Below are 18,148 nucleotides of genomic sequence, written 5' to 3' on the forward strand. Positions count from 1 at the left end.
AAATGGAGGAAAAGCTGGGAGCTGTGGGGGGTGAGTTTAAATGAAACCAGGTGTGTTGCAGCTTTGTGTGCGTGTGCGTACGTGTGCGCAAACGGGGTCTGCTGGTGGTGCTGTGCAAGTAAGAGGGGGCTAAATGTGTGTGAGTTTGACTGAATCTGTGCACTGTTGTTCTGCCGGCAAACTGGACAGATTTGGAATTTCGGAATTTGGGCCGCAGACCAGGAATTTTCATCCTGGGGGGTGAGGAGAGGGGACGGTGGAGGGGTGTCTGGGGGGCGGACGGCAGCGCAGGGGGCCAAGAGGGGGGGTTGGAATGGGCTGTCCCTCTCTTCCGTCTCGCCCTCCTCAAATACATTCATACTCCAGCTGTCCGTCTCCACACTCACTCACTCAGACTGAAGAGGCAGAACGAGGAAGAAGAAGAAGAAGAAGAAGAAGAAGAAAAAGAAGAAGCAAAAGGGGCCACATAACTGTGAGAGAAAGAAAAAAAGAGAGGGAAACTTCCACCGGAAGAGAAGAGGAGCGCAGAGGAAGAGAGGGACAGACACTAGAGGAATCCAAGGCTGTAGCTGAAAGAAAAGTATCCAAGAAGTGACCCGTGAGTACAGCATGCTTCAGATTTCACAATCACCAAACACAGATCTCAAAAGTGCAGAGGATAAAATAATACTGTATATAATTCAACAACTTAGTTCTACTAATGTACAGTGGTGGAATGAGGGGACATCATGCAAGAGAGTGACTTGTAGGGTGTGGGAAGACATGGAGAGAGATAAAGACACACTAAGGGCCATTTTTTTCCAGGGAGTCATTCCCAGGCTCTTTTCAAAGTCTCTCTGTTATGCTGCTCTCCACCCAATGTGCATGGCCTTAGTGCCTTGGTGCTACTTCAGTCCAGCCACAAAGAGCTTGAATGACCCAGAATACCCTCAGTGTGAAGGCTTCACAAAATACCATCTTTTACAGTCAATTCCCTAAAGAGGGCCCAGACAGTGAGTTTATTAATTCAGTTTCTCTTACCCAACCATCAGGATGCTGTTACACATTATGCTTCATGTAGACTGTAGTATTGCAAAACTTTCCAACTTCGCTTCCAGCTTCTATTTCACAACTAGCCCAAATGTCATTTACTCCTTCTCAGACCCCCCCTAGAGCAACTTTGGGTAAAAGCATCAGGTTTTAATAGTGGATTCCAATGAAAGACTGCATGTCTGTGACTGTTTTCAGACAGTTTATAACTCACACTAAACATACACCAAAAGTTAACAACAACTGTTGTGTTCACTAAAAAATAACCTGCCCAAACATTTTGGCCCATTGAAGAAACACAGGTGCCGTAACGGGCAGAGAAAACACACAATTAAATGCCCGGCATGATGTCACAACTGAGAACAGTACCCTACTATACCAACACAGGCCACTTCTATACTCAGTCAAAGTTTCATTACTTTTGTTTATATATTTTCATAATTACTGACATTTGGCAGCATTATTTAATATGTCCCAGTGCTCACTTGAGCTTTCATTCACTGCCAGAGAAACATGTTGAATCATCATGACACTCACTGCAGAGTCTGGAGGAACAAGATTCTTTACTTATATTAATTGCAGCTAATGTAATATATGTACAGTACTGTGCAAAAAGTGCTAGGCACCTGGGAAAATGAAGTTTAAAAAGCTATATATCTGTGCAGTAAGAGTCAAACACAAATACAAATTATTAGACGAAATACAAATGACAAAAACATGGCAGGCCAGTATCATTTGAACTTATCATCCATTACCTAGTTTTGACAGTTAAAACTTCATTGTGTTAAATCAAATGTGCTGTTAATTTAACAAATCCACACAATCAAGGAGAATATTTGGCAATAAATTTTGTTCTTTACACCCACTAACAACCACTAGTACTTTATTAGGAAATAATCCTTGCACTTTTATCGTATTTGTAATTTTGTATTTATTGTAATTATATACAATTTGTATAATAATAATTGTGGGTGACTAAGGCGTCTACCCAGTGTGTGTGTGTGTGTATATATATATATATAACGCTCTGTTCGTACTTTAAATATGTGTTTTATGTCAAAACCTTAATTCAGGCTTCAGGTGGTGTGTGTTTCCATTTCAGGCAATACGTTTATGTGAGGCAGACGTTAATGTTTTTGGATTCTGGTTTCCTGATCACCAGCACTCTGAGCCATTCTCAGTCTGTAGGTGTCTTCAGAATGGAGCATTTTCCATCAGCCCACTCTGAATGACTGTTTAGATCATGATCTGTAAATTTTGCAGAATGTTTACACTTTAAGCACCTCTTTAAGCTTTTTTTTTTTTTTACACTGTAAATGAAATATCCTTCTTCACATGCATATGTTTATAGGCAGAGCCAAGGTCAACTGCTCCCATGCTGCTGAGTGCTGGATGATGGTGTGGTAAAATGTAAACACGCCACAGTAGTTTACACTGGTCAGTGGTCAGTGAGACTGGGTGCTCTTTTGATTGCTTTGCAGGGCTCTGTAGTTCAGAGAAGTTTTGTTTTGACCACCATGACAGAATGTCAGCTTCATGCCCAACTGAGCAGAACTGGACAGAGCTTGAACACATCACTTGCTAGTGTGTCTGTGTTTGAGAGAGAGAGAGAGAGTGAGAGAGAGAGAGAGAGAGAGAGAGAGAGAGAGAGTGAGAGAGAGAGAGAGAGAGAGAGAGAGAGAATTTGACTGCTTTGCTAGGATGCGGACTGTATATGAAATCAGTGCCATACTAGTAGGGATTTTTGTAACTCACAGACTTGTCAGCCACTGACATCTTCTTAAAGAATGAGAATACACACTACAGTCCAAAAGTGTGTTGGGGATCAGTAATGGAATCAGATTTATATATATATATATATAGGAATATCATCACATCTCATTTGGTAAACACTGGGATTATTTCAATATAAGAATGTACTACTTTTGATATGTCCTGTATTTAACTATTTATAATCCCATTTAACCTATGATTTCAACTGGTGAAAGTGTATTGCATCAACAATGACTTTAGAATAAAATTAACATCCAGAATGTGGCAAATTTAAAACAAAGCATTGATCAATACATATTTGAAAATGACAACTAATTCTCAATGTTTGAATTGTTGTGTACTAAAGACAGGACAAATTGGTCAGGACAACTGTAGCAGGCCCCATTTGTCCTCTCTGGTGAACTCTGAGGGGGTTTCCCTAGAATACGATACTCTGGGAATCGTACTCTGGTCCGGCTGACCCGGCACCCACATCCTCACCACTGGCATTCCTAAAGACCAGTGGTCACTTGGTATAGTGTGGACATCTAATTTATCCTATTTCCACACTGCCCATAACCTGGCCTTGTGTCCGGCCTAGTGGCCTTGTTTTCTTTTCTTTTTTATTATAGTTGGTTTCAGGCTTTCCCCAGTGACGTGTCCACTGCAGTGGCAGTCTGGTTTAGGCAGAATGAGAGTGAATGAAAGAGACAGTAAAAAAAAAAAAAAAAAAAAAAGAAGAAAAGCTTGGATTCCTGAGAATAAGGCCACAGTAGGGACACTCTGCAACTTGTGTGTGGGAACAACAGCCTAGTCGTCACTCAGAGACCTTTCTTTGAGTTCTGAAAAGCTATCGACTAAGGCTGTATATTACTGACAACATAGACAAGGTAATAGTAATATGATTCTGTTGCTTTATATTGCGATACACCTTGTGGATGTGGCATAGCCGAAATTCAGGCTGTGTTTGTTCGGTCAAAAATTATTTATTTTCTGTTGCTTCATGTTTCTCCTCATCGAATCATCCAAAGCAACATTCAGCTCATATTCATTTGCAACTTTCTGCAGCTTTCAAAGTTCATGGGCCTGTAACAATCACAACGATTTATGAGATTATTAATTGCCATTAGAGCAGCACTGTGGCACTGCAGGTAGCATCACTGGCACACAGCGCCGGGGTCCTGGGGTTGTTGATTCAAACCATGCCTCAAGTCAGTGTCTGTGAGTCGTTTGTTGTGTTCTCCCTGTGTCTGCGTGGGTTTCCTCCTGGTCCTCCAGTCCAAAGAAACACATTCTGGTAGGTGGACCGACTTTTCAAACGTGTCCAAATGTGTGACAGTGTCAGTGGCTGTTTGAGTGTGTGATGCCCTGTCCAGGGTGTGTCCAGTGATTCCCAGTAGTCCATTGACACACCGCGACCTTGAACAAGAGAAAGTGGTTACAGGAAATGAATGAAAGAATGATAATTGATATGTTAAGAACAGCAATTAACAGCATACTTTCTTGTTTCTAGTCTAAGATGATCAAAATGGCAGATTAGCTAGCGTAATACATAAAATAGCTTCTAACGTACAACAGATAAAATGCAAAATGCGCATAATTACTTTACAATCATCAAACAAAATAGGATTATCGTTCCTGTAACACACAATTTTTTGTGTATTTGTCTCAGCACATCATTCATTCATTCATTCATTCATTCATTCATTATCTGTAACCCTTATCCAATTCAGGGTCGCGGTGGATCCAGAGCCTACCTGGAATCATTGGGCGCAAGGCAGGAACACACCCTGGAGGGGGCGCCAGTCCGTCACAGGGCAACACAGACACACCCACACATTCACTCACACCTACGGACATTTTTGAGTCGCCAATCCACCTACCAACGTGTGTTTTTGGACTGTGGGAGGAAACCGGAGCACCCGGAGGAAACCCACGCGGACACAGGGAGAACCTCAGCACATCAATGAAATTTCAATCATCTTATATAATTGCAGTCATGAAATTCTGTAATAACTGACAGTTCCTTAAAAGGAAACGTCTTCTGTGATTTGACAGAGGCACAGGAGCTGTCCAAATGTTTGGGCATTTGGAGAACTTTTACACCTTTCTTTTTGTTTATTCCCTTACTATTTGAACCACCACCCCCCACAAGAGTGTGGTCCAAGTCTGTAATTTTGGGAATGACTGCAGCTTTTATTTACTTTATAGGGCCCTTGAGGAGGCTTTAAGATCTCCTGTTAATCAGTGGAACACAGCAATTAATGCAAAATATATATTTCTTTCAGCCTTCATAATTTTTAAATGATGTTTGCTCAGTGTTCGGAGTCTCTTTGCAATGGCGTCTATGTCGGTAATCCAGGTTGATGGATGCAATTCAATGTCCAAGACCTCATTCATCCTTTGAATGATATTCAGGAGTGTTTGCCTGAGTGTACTGTAAGAGCCATGATGAACAGCCTCTTGTGGTTTGGGCCAAAAAGCACAACAATTACATTTGGAGGCCAATTTAAAAGAAACAGAAAGTGTGCATGTGTGTGTGTGTGTGTGTGTGTGTGTGTGTGTGTGTGTGTGTGTGTGTGTGCACGTCTCCCTGTGGTTTGCTGTTTGTCACTTTGTGTCAACATGACAATACCAGTGGACAGGGCAGTGTCTGAGGTTTGGAGTATCTCAGACCAAATGTCTGAGCATGTGTGTTTTTGGAGTCAAGATAACTCCTGCTTTCTGTATGATGTCTGCACAAAAGCTTGCCTCTGAGTACATGTGTGTTTTCACGTGTTAGGAGGACAGGGGTGATAATCTTTCCCTATGCTATTTTCTGCACAGCACAAACTGGCTAGCAGCTTAGCGCTGTACAGCCCAGAGTCAGAAATGTTTTATACGTGTTGCGTTTGGCTGCTTTTCTATTTATTCTTCAGCCGAGAGACCTGAAAGACAGGACTTATTTAAGCTAATAGCTCTGCTTAGAAATCTCAGCTCCCTTTTACAGAGAACACTAAATGAAGCAGTGTCTAAAAGAGGCCATTCACACAGGCCTTTCTGCTGTTTCTCCAAATTTTCCACGTGAAGAACTGACACACAGTATGAACAGATAATTATTTATACATTCACATTATGTCTGTGATTTATGTTAACTAACTGTAAGCCACATTGTCGTTATCAAATTCACACAAAAGTGTTAGGAATTGCAAAGTACGTGTTTGTTTTGCAATTCCACTTCTGCCACCAGGGGGAGTCATGTTACCATATACCATATTCATACACTGACCTTATGTTAAAGATCCTGTAAAAATGTTCATTCCCAGCTAAATCCCATGTAATATCATGCATTTCTTTCTCTGTACCTGAATAAAACTGTCCAAAACTTACAAAACTGGGAATCAATTCTGGATAAACAATGCAGTGAAATCAGCCTTGAATGAAGCAGGTGTGAAAACAAACAAGTGTATGCTGAACTGAACAGGCCCATGTTTTAAGCAGAACCTTTAGTTTGCTAAAAATGCCAAAATACTGTTTACTGGTCATTCTATAAAGACCATATATGGAAATTAATCTTCATAAAGTTTTTTGGGACTTTACTGAGGTCAAATCTGACCAGTGTATTTACATACGTTTCCTACAGCCCTGTCCATTTACTCTGATATTACAGGGAGTACTATACACTATACACATGCACTATACATCATACACATGCACTATACACTATACACATGCACAATACACTATACACATACACTATACACTATACACATGCACAATACACTATACACTATACACATGCACTATACACTATACACATGCACTATACACTATACACATGCACAATACACTATACACATGCACTATACACTATACACATGCACTATACACTATTCACATGCACTATATACTATACACATGCACAATACACTATACACTATACACATGCACAATACACTATACACATGCACTATACACTATACACATGCACAATACACTATACACATGCACAATACACTATACACATGCACAATACACTATACACATGCACTATACACTATACACATGCACAATACACTATACACATGCACTATACACTATACACATGCACAATACACTATACACATGCACAATACACTATACACATGCACTATACACTATACACATGCACAATACACTATACACATACACTATACACTATACACATGCACTATACACTATACACATGCACTATACACTATACACATGCACAATACACTATACACATACACTATACACTATACACATGCACTATACACTATACACATGCACAATACACTATACACTATACACATGCAATATACACTATACACATGCACTATACACTATTCACATGCACTATACACTATACACATGCACAATACACTATACACTATACACTATTCACATGCACTATACACTATACACATGCACAATACACTATACACTATACACATGCAATATACACTATACACATGCACAATACACTATACACTATACACATGCACAATACACTATACACTATACACATGCAATATACACTATACACTATTCACATGCACTATACACTATACACATGCACAATACACTATACACTATACACATGCACAATACACTATACACATGCACTATACACTATACACATGCACAATACACTATACACATGCACAATACACTATACACATGCAATATACACTATACACATGCACTATACACTATACACATGCACAATACACTATACACATACACTATACACTATACACATGCACTATACACTATACACATGCACAATACACTATACACTATACACATGCAATATACACTATACACATGCACTATACACTATTCACATGCACTATACACTATACACATGCACAATACACTATACACTATACACATGCACTATACACTATACACTATACACTATTCACATGCACTATACACTATACACATGCACAATACACTATACACTATACACATGCACTATACACTATACACATGCACTATACACTATTCACAGGCACTATACTCTGTACACATGCACAATGGACAATAAAGGATAAAAGGACAGCCTGGTTATTTCAAAGGTGTAAAGGGAGGTTACAGGCTGGAAATGGTCACATGGAAATAAATTGAGTGTTTTTGGTACATACACGCTCAAAAATGTTCTAAGAGGACATCAGGGATTCAAAAGTATTAACCAGAATAAATGGGTGAGATAAGTCAAGGTCCCTTTAACAAAGAATAAGATGATACTGACTATCAACTCACCTCAGCTTTGGCAGACATAAAGAGTACTGGGTAAATAATTCAAAACTATCACTAAGGTTCTTCTGTTTTTCTCTGTCTCTCTCTCTTGCAGGTTTCACAGTGTGATTTCAAAGACTTGACAAAGCCAGCAGCTGTTTCTACTTGAGGCCCAGCAGTGTGACAGTGTGTGTTTGTGTATGTGTGTGTTTGTACATTTGTACGTGTGTGTTTTTGTGTGTGTGCGCGTGTGTCCGACACTCTCCCCCACCCCCCGTGTGAGTTTTCCCTAAGCTCTGAAAGAGCCAGGTGAACGTGTCTGTGCGCGAGGATGCACTCCGTGTGTGTTTTGTTTGTGTGTGTGGGTGTTTCAGTGTTCCTGCACAGTGCTATTTCACAGCCGCCCACAGAAACTGACACCTACACGGTAAGGAGGGAAGAAGCACTTTGCCAGTATCTCTCTCTCGCTCTCCCTCTCTCATCCCTAAGTCTAAAAATCATACAGTAGAAAAGCATTTGTATTCATTCTGTGTGTCTCTGGCTGAACATTCTCCTGCAGGAGTGCACAGATGGCTATCACTGGGATCCACAGACTCAACACTGCAAAGGTAAAACATCTTCATCATTCCTCATCACTGTGCACAAAAAACATTCATGTCCCTACAACACTACACTCCTCTACCTTGATGTCAGTAGTCACCTTAAAGGTCCTGTACTCTTGTGTCAAGATTACTTACAGATTTTGGTCATAATTTATGTTAAATTTCCTGGGCTGTGTTTCCCAAAAGCTTTGTAGTGTTAAAATCACTGTTAAATGGTAGAGCGAGTATTATATTTGGTACCCTCCCTAACATTTTAACTGGCCAGTTAATGTGATCTTAATATTTCAAGTCTTTTGGGAAACTGGACCTTGATTAGCTGCCTGTACTGTGCCTAACTGGAAAAGCAGCAAAGGCTTAGAGCTGAAGTAGGATGTTATTCCTGAACTGAAAACCTCAGCGATGAAAATAAATTCTGATTTTAAATGATGGAATTAAACAGATTCTTTCTCACAGCCAAGAAAAGCACAGTTCTTTAAAGAGCCAATACCACTTTTTTTTAGAATGCAAACATATGGTTATTTATGTATTATCAAAACATAGTTAACGTTTCAAAACATACTTTGCACTTATTGGTCCATAGAGTCCCTAAAGGGGAACTAAATCTCAACAACAAGGCTGTTTTTGAATCCACCATTTTGTGATTTCAACTCATTAATATACACCAGTCTTAAAAGTGCAACAAAAGCAAAGCATATGCTGGAAAATGGCTAAACATTATTCATATCAATTTTTTTAAAGCATGCATTCCAAAAGCTACCCTTATAATCTGCGCATCTCTTCTCCTCAGACATAAATGAATGTGAAACCATCCCAGAGGCATGTAAGGGTGAGATGAAGTGCTTCAACCATTATGGAGGTTACCTGTGTCTGCCTCGATCGGCCTCAGTCATCCCAGCGCATGAGCCACCCAACCAGATCCCCACCGGCCTGGACAACACACCCAGTGAGCCCTACAACCACTGCCCTGCTGGCTATGAGCCGCAGGGGGACAGCTGTGTGGGTGAGTGTGTGGGCATGGGAGTGTATGTTAGTTTGAGTATGCTTGGGGGGGTGTATACAGGTGGCTATAAAGGATTAAGTGAATAAGTGTGTGTGTGTGTGTGTGTGTGTTATTATGAAAGCAGCATGTTGAGGAACTGCTGAGTAAAGACACTGTGGAGGCGTTTGCATTCAGAGATGGATTTAAGAAAAGGCTGGAAATTTTAACCCAGGCTTTTTGGGTAATGTGTGTGGGAGAGAGTTTATTGATGGGGGTTATGGGTGCCTGGATGATTCAGATGGAAACAGGTGGTCTGTGGGGCAGGGGTCGGCTAGCTTTTCGGGTGCGGAAGCGTGGGAGCATCACTGGGGGTTGGCAGGGGGCTGGTCTGCAGGAGGTCCAGGGGATTTAAAGGCTAACATCTCCCAGCTGTTATCAGCAGTCAAGAGCTCATTAAAGCACACCACAGTTGCACTTAGTTACTGCTAAGCTCACACAGCTAGCGTTAGTATATTCTGTTTGCCATGCGGCAGTAAGTGCTCTCATTGCCGTAATAATATCAGCACAGCAGATATGGTGTGCAAAAATAAACCTCTGCAGGGGTATCTGATCTCTACAGGATCTCTGACCTGACAACTATTCTTTATTAATTGTTAACCATTATATGTTATTGAAAAATAATCACTGGTCCCTTTACCATTTGAAGGAAAATCAATCTAAACATCTCTAAATGTTTGTTCCTCCATCAAGAGATAAAAAAATTCACCCACATCAAACCTGCAGTGGGTTTAGTATATTAACAAGGGTAGGCTTTTTAAAACGTAGCTCCTATTATCTTAATAAAATGGTTGATTCTATAAAAAACACTGTGCAGTGTTTGTCATTTTTGCACAAAGCAAACACAATGGACAACAATAGATCACAACGCACAACACCCTTATATTTTCACTTTGTGTTTCCTGCATGGTGGTCTTTTACATTAAAATTACAGCTTCTAAATAAATCATTGTGATGCTTCGCTGATCTGTAGTAGGGAGAAAAATTGCACTATGTAACTTTTGTAGGTAGGTTGGAAGCCCTTCTCTTCCCTGATTTCGGAAGAATGCTGTAAAAATTAACTACACTCAGCTTTTGGGGCACCCAAGAGAAATATTACCAAATCTTACCTAGTGTTCTTTTAACTCAAATACACAGATGTGGACGAGTGTGAAAGGGACGTGCATGATTGCCAGCCCAGTCAGGATTGTATCAACACAGAGGGCTCTTACACCTGCCAGTGCCCAGGAGGATACCGCAAAGTGGGAACAGAATGCATTGGTAAGACGCAGCTCCTATAGATGCTCACAACACTGAGCTTTGATGGTAAACATTAATATAAGTATATGAACCACAGACAGACTTCTGTACAGTGACAGGAATGGATGTTAAAAGAGTGGCGGACGTCACTGTTTTCTATGTCTAACTACTGTTGCTAATTAGGCTAAGGGGTAGTCTGGCATAATATTAACCCTCAAACCTTAACCAATGTGGAAATTTGTTGAAATGCTTGGGTTGATAATGATATTGGATAATCATCTATTAGGAATTTTAGGAATTGTACCTTTTTGATTCTCTCCACAGCTCTCCAGTTGATTAAGTGCAGTGCTATAGAGCTTGCTGAGTAGTCATGAACCCTGTCCATACTGAAGTAGTATAAATTAATGCACTGTATATATTAAGAGAAGACTTCACTTTACTTTCTGTTGTCAGACATTGACGAGTGTCGGTACCGGTACTGCCAGCACCGCTGTGTTAACGTTCCCGGCTCCTTTTCCTGCCAGTGCGAGCCTGGCTTCCAGCTGGCTGGCAACAACCGTTCTTGCATTGGTGAGTGTGCCCACGCTCAGCCACCCCCACACAGACAACAACATGGTACCCTGAGTCATAGGCCAGTACCCCGCTTCTAGTCCACCCTTCCCCACCCAATTCTCCACACACTCCAACTGTGCACGCACAATCATTCGGGAAGCCAAGCCCACACGCTGTTGCACAATGTCATCCTACACCTTGGCTTCTCTGAATGAGGGCCAAAGTCAAAACAGACTGCTGCAACTCCTCCAATTAGGTGAATAAGGGACAGTGCAGTGACTTTTGGGAGTAATTACTGTGGTATTCTGAAAGACGGAGGTGGATTCTTCTCCGCTGTGGGATTATGTGTTAATAGGCATTTAGAGAAGTCAGAATCACAGTGTAAATACCTAGTGAGCTACATAGGCACAATTTGGCAATGTCATATAGTGTTTTATTTTTTAGTTAATCTAGTTGTTTAATTCCTCATTTTATACACATGAAAATAATCTGGAAGTTTGCTTTCAAGCACTGCCTTTTGGCTCAGGCTTTTGTGTCAAGTAGCCAAGTTGGGGTTAGCTGTGATCCTTTTGAAAATTTGTGCTTGAGTCACATTAGCAGGAACGGAGATGGTTCACTGATTTAACTTCTGTGTAACTTTAAAAACTGTTTAATAAAGTTTGATTTTGGTTAAGATGCAGCCTACGTTCAGAAACGTCTATTTAAAAGGATATTCTATTGCTATGAATGCCAGGCCTTAATGTACATGCATACAGTAGCTAAAATAATGACGTTTAGAGAAACAGTGAACCTGTGGCACACATGAGGTATTTTGAAAGAGCAGTGAATTCCTTAGTACAAGAATTCTTTATAAACCGGGCTCTATATTAGCATTTCCCGAAAGCACGGTGACTGATTATTCTTATGAAAATGTGGCCTGCATTTTATGCCTATGTTCAGACTGATGTGTCATGCTCTGTGGTTTCAGATGTGGATGAGTGTGACATGGGCGCCCCCTGCAGTCAGAGGTGCTATAACACCTATGGCACTTTCCTCTGCCGCTGTGAACAAGGCTATGAACTGGGGCCTGATGGATTCGAATGCAAAGGTATGTAGCTGAATTAGAGGTGCCACAGAATTGGACTGTTTACCTGATACTGAAACATTACTACTACTCTCTACACAAACTACTCTCTCTCTCTCTCTCTCTCTCTCTCTCTCTCTCTCTCTCTCTCTCTCTCTCTCTCTCTCTCTCTCTCTCTCTCTGCAGATATAGATGAATGCAGTTTCTCCAGTTACCTTTGCCAGTACCAATGTGTCAACGAGCCTGGCAAGTTCTCTTGTGTCTGTCCAGAGGGCTACCAGCTACTGGGAACTCGTCTGTGCCAAGGTCAGCCTCTTCCTCTCCTTCTCTCCATGTCATTCATAAAAATATAATCTTTGAAGTCATGTCTTGTGTATGAAGTTTACTTCTTTACTCTTCCACGAAAGCTACAAGTAATTCAAGGCACCATGTACACTCTCAGTAAAAAAGGTACAGTAGAGGTATATTATTGGTCACTAAAGGAACAAACTGTGTAAATGTACCTTTAAAAGGTACAACAGTGGTTTTAGAGTCCAGTTGTGTTCCCTAAAGGTACATTACACGCTGTTCTCTAGAAGAAGAGTCAACACAATGTTAAAATCTAGATTTATAATAGAATAAGGTACAATTATGTACTAATTAAAGGTACAAATGTGTACCCTCAATGGTACCACCACAGAGACAGCAATAGTTACCACCACAGTTACAAATGTTCTAACAGTGTAATGGAAGTTTACAGTAGACATTCTTTCTCATTCTTGCTCTGATTTTGAAGCAGGTTTGTGATGATTTTATCAATAGTAGATACTGAGTCACAGTGTGTAAGCTTCCATTATTTATTAGCTACATAAGCATAGTAGTTTAATTGGCAAAACTAGAATTTATTTATTATAAATTAAGTGAAATTATGTCAAAGATCCCATCCATTAAACCACTAAAAATCATGTCGGTTCAGCAGAATGACACATTTAAAAGTAAATAGCCATGAAAAAAGTTACCCAATGCTTTCAAAGAAGCTTAAATATAGCACTACACTGTACCTTCATTCAGAATGCATGCATCTATAAATATGCAAATAATACCTCCCTCTATATCAACCCACACCATCATCTTGAGTTTACCACCTCACCTTCAGCTCTGCTCATCAATCGTTTTCTGTTTTACTATAAACTGTATGCTATGCAGCCCCCTCCAGGGTGTATTCCCGCCTTGTGCCCAGTGATTCCGGGAAGGCTCTGGACCCACTGTGACCCTGAATTGGATAAGCGGTCACAGATAATGGATGGATGTATGCTATGCAAAGTGGTAACACTGGAGTAATTCAGCCATACATTTTCAAAGTGGACCCCCACCCTCAAAATTGAGCCATCACCGCCACAGAGAGTCAGGGGAAAATGTCCACGGAACTCATAAAAACAAGGAACTCAAAACCCCCCCAAAATGCCCCACAAATATCAAGACCTGGCCTTCACTCCTTAGCCATTTGGTGCTCTGCAATGCGTGCAGCGTTTCACCGTCAACCATGACACTCCTCTCTTATGCCTCACCACCCTGTACCTCTCTCCCACACCTGGGCTCTTTCAGTTATGTAGCGCTTCACTGCCAAGGTCACCCATGAGAGGAAATGTTCAACACAGAATTCTCACACACATCATGGTGGAGTCCAGGACAGGTTGTCGGCTTCCACGATCCACTGGATCTCTCGGAGGACCTCTCCGCATTGCCTTCATAACTCAAATGAAGACTTTGCAACCGAATATAGAGCATGTCTCTGCCATTGTTTTAAAAATAGTGAGCCTCTCCTCTGGCTTCTTCAATACTTTATGCTGATGATATAGAAATTGCTGCCACAGCTCATGCTGATGGGATTAGTTTCTTACGTTTATGACATCAGAAACCCTGGCTGGATGCATTTGTCCATTTAAGAAGAGAGAACAGAGAAATGCTAAGGTGTTGAATGCGTATTTCACTTAGGATAAATCTTCCAATGCATATGCAATGCCACATAGACCTGTAACAACGTGAAAAAAAACGTGATTTTCCCTGGAGGGTGTCTTAAACTATGGCTTGTATAGGTCAGAGCTGAAAAGTCAAAAAGTGACATGATTGCTCAGCTGAATCAGGTTATTTGATTCCATTGTTGTTTGCAGATCTAAACGAGTGCGAGACGGGCGCACACCAGTGCACTGAAGGTCAGATTTGTGTGAACATTCATGGTGGACATAAGTGTGTGGAAAAGAACCGCTGCCAAGAACCCTACGTTCAAGTCTCGGACAAGTGAGAAAGAAAACACACATGCACACATATACTCTCTCTCTCTCTCTTTTTCTGTTAATCTTTTTGTGTCAGATGCATCTGCTTGAGGCATACCTTAGATGATTTCTGAAATTGCGCTGTTTATTTTTCCATATCTTTGGCCTGTTTCCTCAGGCCCTTTGAGCATACTTCAACAAAATCAGCATTCTTCCTCAAAGTCTGAAATTGATAACAGGTGGCCTAGGCAGGTTTTAGGTTTTGAAGAAATGTCTAGAGGTAAATGGAGGGCATCCAACATTTTAAGTTAATTTGTCGGGCATGTGGTGGACATTCAATTGCAATTTGGTACGCTCGTGGGCTTAAATCATCATTAGTCATGCAACATCTTGAAACGGTAGATGAGAAGGACTGTATGATTGTGGATTAGTTTGCTTCTGACAAATGGAGACGATCAGTTCTGGTCAGCTTTTGACCTGTTTAGGTAAAACATGTTCCTTTGATCAAATAATAAAGTTAGAAACACTAAATTATAACCCTTTCCTTTCCTGGCAGTCGTTGCGTGTGTCCTGTGACTAAACCCGGGTGTCGGGATCAGCCTTTCTCCATTGTGCACCGCTACATGAGTATCACCTCGGAGCGCTCTGTCCCCTCTGACATCTTCCAGATTCAGGCCACAAGTGTTTACCCAGGAGCTTACAACACCTTCAGAATCAGCTCAGGAGATGATGATGGAGACTTCTACATAAGGGTGAGTTTATTGGGTTGTACATGTCTTGCAATATGGCCATTTCAGACTCCAAAATCTGATCTTAAAAGAGACCCAGGGAAGACACAGCACTGCTAAAAGTGGAAGAAAGCCAATGTCTGAGGACAATGTAGTTGTATTTTGGTGCCAGATCTTTTGTTTTTTAGCTTACAGCTATTAATAGCATGATGAAAAGAAAGGTGTTTGGGGGTGGGGGGGCACTTCAAGGCAGGCTTGCTGATATATTGTAGGTATATTGTAAGTGTGTGTGCCAAGCTGGAGCTGGGAGTGTGTGGAGTAAAATAGATTGCATGTGCCAGGGTGGAAGAATTACAGCCTTTAGTGTGGCCTCTCACAAAGTCCATTATGACTCCAGAGGAGTAGGGATTACTCCACACTCATAACACAGCCATTACTTCCCATTAATCACTTCTCAGTAATGCAGAGCTCTAATCACACTTTGTGGTCTCTTCCTTCAGCAAATCAACAACATCAGCGCCATGCTGGTACTGGCTCGAGCTGTGAACGGACCCAAAGAGTATGTCTTGGACTTGGAGATGGTTTCGGTCAACCACCTAATGAGCTACCAGACCAGCTCAGCTCTTCGCTTATCAATCTATGTGGGACAGTATGCTTTTTGAGGGAGAATTCAATTTCCAGCCATTGCGGGGGGTGGGGGGAGAAGGGCTAGCTAATGAAAAAGGTAGAGGTGTGGAGACAATGACGATTGACATATCAAGGACAGAAGAGGGCTTAGGCTGGAGATACTGGTATGATTTAAGGAATACTCAACCAAACTTCTATCTGGCACATTTATATCACACGGCTGATTATCATCGGTAATGAATTGCAGAGTGTATCGGAATCAAACAGATGTCGACTGATAAATTTACATGAACAATTTTCACCATTGAGCAGATGTTTACTATGATTTGTCCAAATGGAAGAGCAGCTTATTTAGTTGACGCTGGGCTGCTACAATGTCTGCTTTTTTATTCCCATAGAACTTTTACAGTCATAGACTTATGCAGAGCGATTTATATGTTACTGATGTAGGTGAATGAAATGTACTCAAACAAGGGATATTACCCACATTGCTACACCAATCCCTAGATCATTTCTATACAGGCATCTTCCAAATATATATATATTTATATTCCCACATTATCCTGTAGTGTGGGGAGTCCATAATATAATCTTTTTTCCTCCAATCTTCTTCCTGATCGTGTGAATTAACTCTGATCAAGTGCAGAGATTCTGTGAAATATTTCATTATGTGTGGGAGGTCTCAGGTTTTCAACTTTGGTTAGGACTTTTTAAATCTTGTAATGTGGGCCAGACATTTTCTTTCATGTATGCATGAAAAAATTGGCTATTTCATTGATACATTGATATTTTTCCTATATTTTCAGAAGAACAGGAAACCCATTGCTTCAGCGCCTCCTTCTATTTTAGGTGTGCTTCAGGTCAACAGGTTTCCTAATATTTTACAAAGGGCAATGTGCTATTGTCTGAAGTAATCAACCTTACACTACAGATGCAGCAGATAGAGATTAGGTTGAAGTATTCCTTTGAGTATTCCATTGCTGGAAGAAAAATGCAATATACCACGCAATCTGATGAGCAATCAAAACAAACTACACAACTACTACATCACAAAGTCTTATAGACAGGCACTATGGGTCGCAGACATATTCGCACAACACATGATGCTACTTGATTGTGTTGTGCTAGACACAGCAGATAAGCTGCTGCACTATGATTTTAGAACCTGCTGTATGACTTTTATAGGCTTTAGATTTCTTTCACCTGCCCTTTCTCATCCCTCTCGTGTCAACAAAGCTAATTTTCAAGATGGCTACCTTTGCCTGAAGATGTTTCTTTATTTTTTGATGTCTCTGCTTCTTGGTGCAACCTCATTCCACTGATTGGTTCCTCTTGCACAGTCCTCACTGATGGACCAGTATAATTATGTTATATCCTGTTTTTCTGATATGTAGCATTGTTAAAGCATGAATACTACACGCGCCTCTGTATACTGCCCTTCAGTCATGATCATGATGGGGATTAATCCACCTTGAGCTTAGTGTGCATTGGAGTCACTGCCATCATTCAGTAACCACTCAGTCCCTCTCATCTAAATCTCTACATCCTCTACCAAGACAAAACTATCACTATTCATGTTATTATTGTTATTATTATGATTATTATTATTATTATTATTATTATTATGTAGTTTTCATACCATGCTGTCAATGTTGTACTTTGATGTCCTGGAATTATTACTGTAATAAATATGATAATACCAAACCGATCTGAATACAGATCTGTATGTATGTGCCGTGGCTTGATTTGCACCAGGATCTATTTTTAGATGCTGACGTTAATCCTGCATCTTTTCATCTCTGCGCTTTGCCTATTCACTCTGAGCACGTGCCACCTTCAGTCTGTCCGACTTCTGTCTCCTGAGTCATCTGACTACATTGTAGATTTGAATCCAGATGTGGAAACTGTGAAACAATTGGACCGACATTAGAAACACTAAGGCCTTCATCAACTCTTGCTAGGGCCTACAGTTTAGAAACAGGCAAAAAAAAAAAAACCCAAACAAGCAAATAAACAAACAAACA

The 18,148-nt window shown here is 40.7% G+C and overlaps 1 protein-coding gene across 1 annotated transcript; it reads left to right on the top strand.

The window, feature by feature from the left end:
* Positions 1-442: 442 nt before the first annotated feature.
* efemp2a (EGF containing fibulin extracellular matrix protein 2a) lies at positions 443-17,789 on the top strand. The gene is made up of 11 exons (XM_066649448.1): positions 443-598; positions 8,141-8,452; positions 8,585-8,633; positions 9,415-9,627; positions 10,801-10,923; positions 11,356-11,472; positions 12,422-12,541; positions 12,704-12,823; positions 14,668-14,794; positions 15,326-15,521; positions 15,998-17,789. Exons 2-11 carry the CDS (start codon positions 8,357-8,359, stop codon positions 16,157-16,159), a joined length of 1,323 nt encoding a protein of 440 aa, XP_066505545.1. The 5' UTR covers positions 443-598; positions 8,141-8,356; the 3' UTR covers positions 16,160-17,789.
* Positions 17,790-18,148: the final 359 nt, after the last annotated feature.

Source organism: Hoplias malabaricus, chromosome 17 (assembly GCF_029633855.1).
Source record: "Hoplias malabaricus isolate fHopMal1 chromosome 17, fHopMal1.hap1, whole genome shotgun sequence".
Lineage (NCBI taxonomy): Eukaryota > Metazoa > Chordata > Actinopteri > Characiformes > Erythrinidae > Hoplias > Hoplias malabaricus.

What these genes read in the sequence shown, in the direction of transcription:
- efemp2a (XM_066649448.1), top strand. Translation starts at nt 8,357, where the DNA reads ATGCACTCCGTGTGTGTTTTGTTTGTGTGTGTGGGTGTTTCAGTGTTC. An exon ending in CAGAAACTGACACCTACACG is followed by an intron (nt 8,453 to 8,584) that starts GTAAGGAGGGAA and finishes ATTCTCCTGCAG; the next exon opens with GAGTGCACAGATGGCTATCA. An exon ending in ATGGAGACTTCTACATAAGG is followed by an intron (nt 15,522 to 15,997) that starts GTGAGTTTATTG and finishes CTCTTCCTTCAG; the next exon opens with CAAATCAACAACATCAGCGC.